Source organism: Triticum urartu, chromosome 5A (assembly GCF_056163025.1).
Source record: "Triticum urartu cultivar PI428250 chromosome 5A, HENAU_Tu73, whole genome shotgun sequence".
In the NCBI taxonomy this organism is placed as follows: domain Eukaryota; kingdom Viridiplantae; phylum Streptophyta; class Magnoliopsida; order Poales; family Poaceae; genus Triticum; species Triticum urartu.
This window is the reverse complement of record NC_141877.1, coordinates 210,280,884-210,291,266: the sequence shown is the minus strand read 5'-3', so window position 1 is coordinate 210,291,266 and position 10,383 is coordinate 210,280,884. Positions and strand designations below refer to the sequence as shown.

General features: G+C 45.4%; 1 protein-coding gene across 1 annotated transcript; it reads left to right on the top strand.

The window, feature by feature from the left end:
• Positions 1-8,821: 8,821 nt before the first annotated feature.
• LOC147970818 (uncharacterized) lies at positions 8,822-10,086 on the top strand. The gene is made up of 3 exons (XM_087523651.1): positions 8,822-8,932; positions 9,024-9,452; positions 9,754-10,086. The coding sequence occupies exons 1-3, from the start codon at positions 8,822-8,824 to the stop codon at positions 10,084-10,086; spliced, it is 873 nt and encodes a 290-aa protein (XP_087379777.1).
• Positions 10,087-10,383: the final 297 nt, after the last annotated feature.

Here is a 10,383-nt window from a genome sequence, read left to right as displayed (position 1 = left end):
TGTTGACATTACCCTCGAGGTAAAAGGTTGTGGGGTGAAACTATAAGCCCCTATCTTTCTCTGTGTCCGATTAAAACTCCGTAACCACAAGTATTGCGCAAGTGTTAGCAATTATGAAGGACTAGATGATAGTTGAGTATCTGGACTTGCTTTTTAGCTCTGACATAGAATCTTTCTGATGTTATGATAAATTGTAATTGTTTCAATGACTGAGGTTATAATTTGTTGGTTCTCAATAAGGTTTCTGATTCATACTTTTGCATTGTGAATAGATCATCACTTGAACATAAGTAATCATATGACAATATCTATGTATGTTGCTGTTATGAGAATAATCATGATGCCCTCATGTCCGTATTTTATTTTTATCGACGCCTCTACCTCTAAACATGGGGACATATTTATTGTTATCGGCTTTCGCTTGAGGACAAGCAAGGTCTAAGATTGGGGGAGTTGATACGTCCATTTTGCATCATGCTTTTATATCGATATTTATTGCATTATGTGTTGTTATTTCACATTATGTCACAATACTTATGGCTATTCTCTCTTATTTTACAAGGTTTACATAAGGAGGGAGAATGCTGGTAGCTGGAATTCTGGGCTAGAAACGGAGCAAATATTAGAGACCTATTCTGCACAACTCCAAAAGTCCAGAAACTCCACGGAACACCTTATAATAAATAATGAAAAATCCTCGCCAAAGATGAAGACCAGGGGGCCCACACCCTGCTCACGAGGTTGGGGGGCGCCCCCCCTAGGGCGCGCCCCCTACCTCGTGGGCCCCTGGTAGCTCTCCAATGACCATCTTCTCCTATATGAAGTCTTTCATCGAGAAAAAAATAAGAAGCAAACTTTCGGGAAGAAACTCCGCCGCCACGAGGCGGAACCTTGGTGGATCCAATCTAGAGCTCCGGCAGACCTGTTCTGCCGGGGAAACTTCCCTCCCGGAGGGGGAAATCATCGCCATCGTCATCACCAACGCTCCTCTCATTGGGAGAGGGCAATCTCCATCAACATCTTCATCAGCACCATCTCATCTCAAAACCCTAGTTCATCTCTTGTATCCAATTCTTGTCTCCAAGTCCGGGATTGGTGCTAGTAGGTTGCTAGTAGTGTTAATTACTCTTTGTAGTTGATTCTAGTTGGTTTAATTGGTGGAAGATCATATGTTCAGATCCTTTATGCATATTATTACCCCTTTGATTTTGAACATGAGTATGCTTTGTGAGTAGTTACGTTTGTTCCTGAGGACAAGGGAGAAGTCTTGCTATTAGTAGTCATGTGAATTTGGTATTTGTTCGATATTTTGATGAGATGTATGTTGTCTAGCCTCTAGTGGTGTCATGTGAACATCGACTACATAACACTTCACCATTATTTGGGCCTAGAGGAAGGCATTGGGAAGTAATAAGTAGATGATGGGTTGCTAGAGTGACAGAATCTTAAACCCTAGTTTATGCGTTGCTTCGTAAGGGGCTGATTTGGATCCATATGTTTCATGCTATGGTTAGGTTTACCTTAATACTTTTGTTGTAGTTGCGGATGCTTGAAATAGAGGTTAATCATAAGTGGGATGCTTGTTCAAGTAAGAATAGCACCCAAGCACCGGTCCACCGACATGTCAAATTATCAAAGTACCGAACGCGACTCATATGAATGTGATGAAAACTAGCTTGACGATATTCCCATCTGTCCTCGGGAGCACTTTTCCTTGTATAAGAGTTTGTCCAGGCTTGTTCTTTGCTACAAAAAGGATTGGGCCACCTTGCCGCACTTCATTTACTTTTGTTACTTGTTGCTCATTACAAATTATCTCATCACAAAACTGGTTGTTACCACTTATTTCAGTACTTGCAGAGAATACCTTGCTGAAAACCATTTATCATTTCCTTCTACTCCTCGTTGGGTTCGACACTCTTACTTATCGAAAGGACTACGATAGATCCCCTATACTTGTGGGTCATCAGGGAGTTCGGCTTCTGTCCATTCGGCGACGAAGTCGGCTAACACTTGGGATTTGATAGCTCGACGTGGTTTATATGTGATGTCGAATGGGAGGAGATCAATGGCCCGTTTGGCAATCTGGCCTGTAGCATCGCGGTTGTTTATAATGGCATTCAATGGTACTTCGGAAGCCACTGTGATCAAACACTCCTAGAAGTAGTGACGGAGCTTTCGGGATGCCATGAAGACCGCGTATGCTATCTTTTGATAATGAGGGTACCGGGATTTGCATGGTGTAAGGACAGTAGATACGTAGTATACTGGCTTCTGTAGCGGGAATTTATGTCCGTCCTGTTCTCGTTCAACGATGAGTACGGCACTCACCACCTGATGTGTTGCCGATATGTATAATAACATTGGTTCGCCGATGTTTGGTTCGGCCAGGATTGGATTGCTAGCAAGAAGGATTTTTATTTCCTCCAGTCCGGTTGTTGCCGCTTCCATCCACTCGAAGTGGTCGGTTAGCCGTAGAAGGCGATAGAGTGGCAGTGCCTTTTCTCGCAATCTGGAGATAAAGTGGCTTAGAGCTACCACGCAACCCGCGAGCTTTTGAGCTTGTTTAAGGTCTGTTGGCTTAGCCAATTGTGATAGAGCTCGGATTTTGGCTGGGCTTGCTTCAATTCATCTATTGGAGACGATGAAGCCCAGAAGTTTTCCAGCAGGAACGCCGAAAACGCACTTTTCTGGATTGAGCTTAATGTCATACATGCGGAGGATCTCGAATGTGAGACGTAAATCGTCTATTAGTGTTTCGACGTGCCTAGTTTTGATGACGATGTCGTCCACATAAGCTTCAACTGTCTTGCCGATCTGTTTCTCCAGGCATGTTTGAATCATGCGTTGGTATGTGGCGCCGGCGTTCTTGAGCCCGAAGGGCATGTTGTTGAAGCAGAATGGCCCATATGGGGTGATGAATGCTGTTGCAGCTTGATCGGACTCCTTCATTTTGATTTGATGGTATCCGGAATATGCGTCAAGGAAACACAATGAGTCGTGTCCTGTGGTGGCATCGATGATTTGATCGATGCGGGGAATGGGGAGGGATACTTGGGGCATGCCTTGTTGAGGTCTTTGAAATCGATGCACAGGCGCCAGGATTTGTCCTTCTTTGGTACCATCACCAAATTTGCCAGCCAGTCCAGATGTTTTATTTCTCTAATGAATCAGGCCTCAATTAGCTTGGCTAGCTCTTCCCCCATAGCTTGGCGTTTGGGTTCGAAAAAGCGCCGCAGTGTTTGCTTGATCGGCTTGTGTCCCTTTAATATGTTGAGGCTGTGTTCAGCCAACTCGCGTGGGATTCCTGGTATATCGGAAGGGTGCCAGGAGAATATATCCCAATTCTCACGCAGGAACTCTCCTAGAGCGGCGTCAACCATCGGGTCTAGTTGTGCTTTGATGGATGCTGTCTTCTTGGGGTCCATTGGATGGACTTGTAATTTGACTATTTCTTCACCCGGTTTGAATGAGGTGGATTTGGATCGTTTGTCTAGGACCACATCATCTCTGTCCACCGTGGAGCGCAGCGCGGTTAACTCTTTGGCCACGAGGGCTTCAGATAATGCCTCAAGGGCCAGGGACACGGTCTTATTCTCGGCGCGGAGTGCTATGTCCGAATCACTAACTAGAGTGATTATACCATTGGGCCTGGCGGGCATCTTAAGCTTCATGTACCCATAATGGGGTATTGCTTGAAAGCGCGTAAATGAATCTCGCCCTAAGAGGGTGTGATATCTGATGTTGAAGGGGGCCACCTGGAAGGTTATTTCTTCGGACCGCTAGTTCTCCGGTGTGCCGAATACCACGTCGAGGGTGATTTTTCCCGGACACCGTGCCTCCCGACTGGGAATGATTCATCGGAAGGTCGTGCTGCTTTGCTCGATGTGGCTCCTGTCTATTTCCATTTTTCGTATTGTATCCCCATAGATGAGATTTAGTCCGCTGCCCCCGTCCATGAAAACATTGGTGAGCCGAAAGCCATCCACAATTGGGCTGAGCACCAAGGCGGCTGGTGTTCGGACCGTCCTGTGTTTTTGTTCGTCGCCAGCGTTGAAGGTTATCGCTATGTCGTTCCAGGGGTTTATTGTTGCGGACTGGCAGACTTCGGCGAGTTCGCGGAGTGCCCTTTTGTGCGTATTGGTTGAAGTGAATGTCTCAAAGACTGTCAGTACTCTGGGTTCGTCGTCTTCTGGAGGGTGTTGCTCTCGGGTGTCTTTGGTGAGGATGTCCTCACTGTTTTTGGCTACCTGCCAGAGTATCCAACATGCTCTAAGGTTGTGGGTTGGTATGGTATCCGGTGTGGTGTGTATTTTGCATGGGCCATCAATCCATCCCTCCAGAACGGTTCCGCGCCGCGTGATGGGTTTGCATTTCTTGGCTATTGATCTAGGCGCGTTACAGGGGTGTGCCCTTTTTGCATGGACCAATGGTTGAGTTGGGACCGATAGCTTCCAAACTGTCTGATCTCTCCAGGCGCTCTCCATTGTGTTGTACTTCTATACAATAGTTGCCAAGTCAGCGAAGTGTAGTATGCAGCGGCGATTAATGGCGTTGAGGAGTCCTTCATTCGTCCAATTGTTGCGGAACGTCGATATTGCGTCTTTGTCGCGACAATCTTTAACCTTGTCCTTGACAATGAGGAATCTAGACCAAAAGTGGTGGACCGTTTCCTGAGACTGCTGTTGTATGCTCGTGAGAGCACTTATGTTTGGGTGGGTGGGTGGAATTGGATCTGAACCTTGACCCGACCGATCATCCGGAGTCTGAGGTTTTTCCGGACTGAATAGTCTGGGCTCTGGAGTATCTTCTGATTTTTGAAGCCTGCCGTCCAACTCTAAGTTCGGAGGACGAGGCGTGTCTTTCTATCGGTAGGTATCCGGCTTCTCGAGGTCGGAGATCCAAACATAATTCGTCCTCAAGATAGAGGAAGGTTTATCTTGCTCCTCGACTACCGCTATCTGGTGGGTGATCGGTGGAGAATTAATCTCTCTCTGGTCGGGTTTAAGCCCCATCCGATCGTAGTCTGTAGCGACCACCAAGGTGGCGATGCGATCTAGGAGTTCGTTCAAAGATGATAACTCCGTCGAGTCCATCTGTTTGGCGTATTCATAATCAACACAAATATGTTTTTCGATGACTCGGGAGGTCATCCTTGTCGGCTCGAAGGCCGAGCGGATGATCATAGTAAAACCGCCCAGCCGAAGGGTCTGGCCTGAGGCCAGAGCTCCTTTGGAGGTGATATTTTCCTTGATGATAAGTTGAGCCATCAACCTCTGCGATGATGGCACAGTGGAACTCTCAATGAAAGCACCAATGTCGGTGTGAAAACCGGCGGATCTCGGGTAGGGGGTCCCAAACTGTGCGTCTAAGGTTGATGGTAACAGGAGACAGGGGACACGATGTTTACCCAGGTTCGGGCCCTCTCTATGGAGGTAATACCCTACTTCCTGCTTGATTGATCTTGATGAATATAATTATTACAAGAGTTGATCTACCACGAGATAGATGGCTAAACCCAAGAAGTCTAGCCTGTATGACTACGGTATTTAGTATATCCTTTTCGGACTACACCCTCCGGTTTATATAGACACCAGGGGAATCTAGGGTTACATAGAGTCGGTTACATAATATGGAATCTTCATAGTTGTTCTCCAAGCATGCCTTCCACGCCGAGGAGAGTCCTATCTGGACACGGGTACAGTCTTTGGTCTTCATATCTTCACAGCCCATCAATCCGGCCCATAGATACCAGGCCGGAAGCCCGAGGATCCCTTAGTCCAGGACTCCCTCACTGGTGTCATCCCTTCTACGATGGTGTTGACTACAGATATGGTTCCCATCACGAGGTATGTTCATTTTTGGTCTGACCATTTGCCAAAGATCCTGCATGTTGAGTCTTCTCTTGTGCTACTGTTTTGGCACTGCCATGATAAAGCAGTAATGTTATTATTTTGCACCTTAATCTAGTGGCACTATTAATTTGTAGCAGTGTTTTGGCACCGCTAGTGCGACTGATTTTTTTATATATCGAAGGAGGGGGTTTCCTCCGATTTCATTAAAGAAACCCTACCGTAGAGAACCACTATCCGACAACATCTCAGTGTAAACGGGCAGTTATGCAACTACTACTAGACCGGACTAAGTGCTAGCAGGAGACAAGTTCACCACATAGGCTAGGAAGGTAGGGGGATGCGGCACCAGCTCGACCAAGTTTGGCTTACAACCAAAATGCTACCACAGAAACATCAGGGGGAAGATAGAGCTAGCTTCAGCATCCTAGTCTAAGAACCCCCGACCTCCATCCTTGCGACGCACGGTACACCTCATTTGCCACCTGCTCGCCCCTAGTGCCACTGATAAAATGAAGTAATAATATAGTTAAAATAGAGCGAGTGTCCTCTCTATCATTTCATTTCCAACGTAGATAAAGAAAGTGCTTCTCTTTGTCAGTATATGTTTCATCAACTAGTCCCATTGTTAACATTTAAGCGTTTCTGCAAACTTGGGTGCTTAATTTTAGTTGATCTGCACAAAAATAGAGATTGGAATGTCTCAAGGCCCCTCCTTGTACTACCGCTATACACTGATGTTCATCACTGGCAGAAGGTGTATCGGGGAGACTTGTGTCGATTTCCAGTATGAGGCGTCGCAAGGCCCATCTCGCCCTCGCAGCATGGCATACTATGATACTATCGAAATATTTTATTCTATTTATTAGTGTATGTTTCATCAACTAGTGCCACTATAATGTAATCATGCTTTTTCATTATCTGTGCAAACAGGGTTATTTAGCTGCATTTTGGTGGAACTTCACAAATGTACGGATGGAACCGGCATATATGGAGAGTGCGAGGTGTGCCAAGTAAAAATTACCGACACCAACCATGCTCCATGCATGCATTGGCATCCACCACCACCAGTGGGATGTGTGGCACTCTCTGTGGATGGATCTTTCTCGGCATCAAATCCTCTAACCAAATACTATAAGCTTATATTGGCAGTTTTCTAGGGAGTACTCTTTGCTGAAAGAACCACCAATCTATTTTTCTTTATTTGTACAGTGTCACAACTTTGACCCAAAGGTCCAGAGATATTTTAGGGTGATTGACATAGTACTCAGAGAGTGATTGTAAGCATGATTTCATTACCTATCACACTAATTGTAAGCATGAGTAGAAGGAAGATTAGGTTAGTGCGAAGCTTACCTTAAACCCTACCGCCGCCGTTGAAACGAGGCGAGCGTCGAGGGAACCGTGCACTACTAGGAAAATGCTTATAGGTAGAAGTTTACCAATAACGCCTGTTTTTGACCCCACGCTACTGGTATTTACCAGTAGCGCTGGGTAGAAAACACGGTACTACTATTAAATAACAGCAGCGTTTGTTAGCTTGGGCCGCGCTGCTGTTACATGGGCCGCAGGGCAAAAACGGTAGCCCTCTTACCTGTAGCATTTGTTTCGAACGGGCGCTACAGCTGGTGGGATTAGCAGTAGCGCCGGCCTCTACCCAGCGCTACTACTAGGGGAAAAGAAAACCTTCCCGAGCACCCCCCGCACCCCTCACTCTCACAATCGACCCCCTCCGCCCGATGACGTCACCGCGGTTAGGGTTCCTCCCCGGCCGCCTCACCCCCGTCGATGGCGTCGTGCGCCGCCACCACGCGTGGTCGCCTCTCGCCTCCTCCGACACTCCAGCCCTGTAAGTCCCCCTCGATCTCCTCTGCCCTGCGCGCGCCACCACTAGCTAGGCTCCAATTGATTCGCCACGGCGGTCGCCATGTTTTGGGATTTTGCATGGGGGAAAGGGATTGAGGGATTGTACGGTGACTCCGCGCTTCGATGCGATGTGTTCCAGGCTTGTTTCCTCGCGTGATGGGGAGAGAGTAGAGAGAGGGGTTAGGTGAGACAAGTAGAGGCTTTTTGTTGCTCACCAAAACATGGGTTTCAATTCTTGATTAGCAGTTTAGCACATATAATTGAAACTTGGGTTTCAATTCTTGGTTGTTGTCCCTGGAGCAGTGGTGGCGGCGGTGGTGCCTAGTGTTCTAGGGTTTAGAGAGGGGTTCTTTCCTGACACTAGATTATGTCGTGAATGCTCCTCCTTTCATCTGAATGATGTTGATTGTGCCAGTTCTTCTTAAAGGTCTAAATGTTTGTATCCTCGTGATGAGCTACCCTATGTGTGAATTTGATCCACTAGCTTCTTTGTTGATGCATATAAAGATATGACCAAGAAGCCCGCACTGTTATGTGGTTTCATGGAAAAATCAATGCTTGATTCGATACTCTTTCAGGTTGAACAGAGTGTTTGTATGTGATGATGCTCAAATTTCCAAGTTGTTATGGTGCGCATTTGAATATACGCTAACACCTGTTTCGAAAAAAATGCTAACTGATCTGTCTCATGTCTTTGTTTTCTTGAATGATAAAACTGACTTTGCTGTGTTAATTAGGACAGATTGATGCTATCTTTTATCTGTGTGTGCGATTGTTCTTCCCTTGTACTATCTCTTAGTATGGTGCTTATATTTTGTAGTAGAAAATGTTGGCTTCATTTTCACCCACTTGTGAATTCTATATTAGGCTCTGTTTGGGTTATTAGGCTATGTTTGGGTTATTAGGCTCTGTTTGGGTTACATGATCTCTATTAGGTTATTGTCTAAACTGAACTACAATTTAGTTGTTATTTTGCTTGCCATGTGAACCTCATGTGTATTCTCTATGATGTGTATATTATTCAAAACCTGATGTGTGTATTGAAAACTTTATGTTTAATTTTTGGATCGTTAATCCTCTAATCATATTGCTTTAGGGAAATGATGCCACCACCACCACCACCATGCCGACGGTGCAAGTCAAGGTGCGACAGCAGCCTTGCAACTGGCACGTTGTTCGGCATTTACTACCAGTCGAGTTTTCTTCATGCGGCGGTAATAAATTATATGAAACTAGTAACCACTATTTTTTAGTGTTATTGGCATTAATGCATCGTGTATATATCACTTTGCTTTTTGCACACAGATCGTCCCATGCAATGTGAGGTCAGAATTCAACAAGCTGACCGGAGACTATGTGTCCTTTCAGGCTCGTTGGGGCCCCTACACTATGGAGGTCGAAAAAGGACGAAATATGACGCTGGTGGGAGGAGACGGATGGGTCTGTTTCATCGCCCACATGCGTATCACTGGTGGTGAGTTGATCAGCTTCTCCTTCAGAGCAGAAAGACCCAAGTTGGTCATTATTTATGTCAACAAAGCAGAAGAGGATGAAGATGATGAGGATGATGAGGATGATGACGACCCACTTGGTGAAGCCATCCTTGCTCAAAGAATGAGGTTGAGCGAGGAGGAGGTGTGCAACCTATGGGACATCATTCCGCCACGTGCTGACTTCGTCGGGGTGCCATTCGTGACCCGCCTGACAAGTACCATGGTTGATCGGCATATCATGGTATGTTGCATTTACTGTAGTAATTTGATGATATGCTTTATTGTTATACTTAGTGTAGAGTCCGATGATATATATGCTTAGTGAATCTTGTATGCTTAGTGAATATTATATGCTTAGTAAATCCGATGATCTATATGCTTAGTGAATCCGATGATATATATGCTTAGTGAATCTTATATGCTTAGTGAATCTGATGATATATATGCTTTATTGTTATACTTAGTGTAGAAATGTGGTACTGTCTTTTGATAGTGTAGAATGTGTGAGGCTACTTATTAATTCATATGTTTTTCTTATTTAGAAATTGCCAAAGAGCCTATCTGAGAGTTGTGGTATCAGGTCTGATCAAGAAGGCTCTGCTGGAATACGCCTTACCGCGAGGGGCTCCGTCACCACTTGTGCGTACGGCGTGGACACGGACGGTCGCACACACTTCAACTCGGTTGGGTGGAAGGGCTTCTTCGTCAGCAAGAATCTTCATGTTGGAGAGGCAATCCTAATTACTCTCAGGAACACCCACTGCCCAGGCTTGAGGATGATGGTCGTCATCGATCTAGAACTACATATGCTTGTGAGATCTATCCATGCATGCGTGTGGCTGCTGAACCATATATATGCAAGTATGACTACCTAGTAGACTTATCAACTATGATTTATCCATGCATTGTTGACTACTATATATGAGTCTGTGAGATTGTGTGGTTAAATTAAATGTGGTATTGTCGTTAATGCTTTTGAGATGGTTCCGTGAACTTAGTTTATTTGCACTGGACTTGTCTTGATTTCCATGAATATTGCATCTGACTCCTTTTTTATTTTTTATTTCTATTTACCTAGTTGTAGCATGGGGATAAAATAGGGCGCTACTACTATGTGATGATAGTAGTAGCGTTGGTGGAGAAAGAGGCGCTACTACTAAGTATTTTAGCTA

Bases quoted from the DNA above. Each gene is read 5' to 3' on its own strand.
- LOC147970818 (XM_087523651.1), top strand. From the start codon at position 8,822: ATGCCACCACCACCACCACCATGCCGACGGTGCAAGTCAAGGTGCGAC. The intron at 8,933-9,023 runs GTAATAAATTAT...TTTTGCACACAG, and splicing joins CGAGTTTTCTTCATGCGGCG to ATCGTCCCATGCAATGTGAG. The intron at 9,453-9,753 runs GTATGTTGCATT...TTTCTTATTTAG, and splicing joins TGGTTGATCGGCATATCATG to AAATTGCCAAAGAGCCTATC.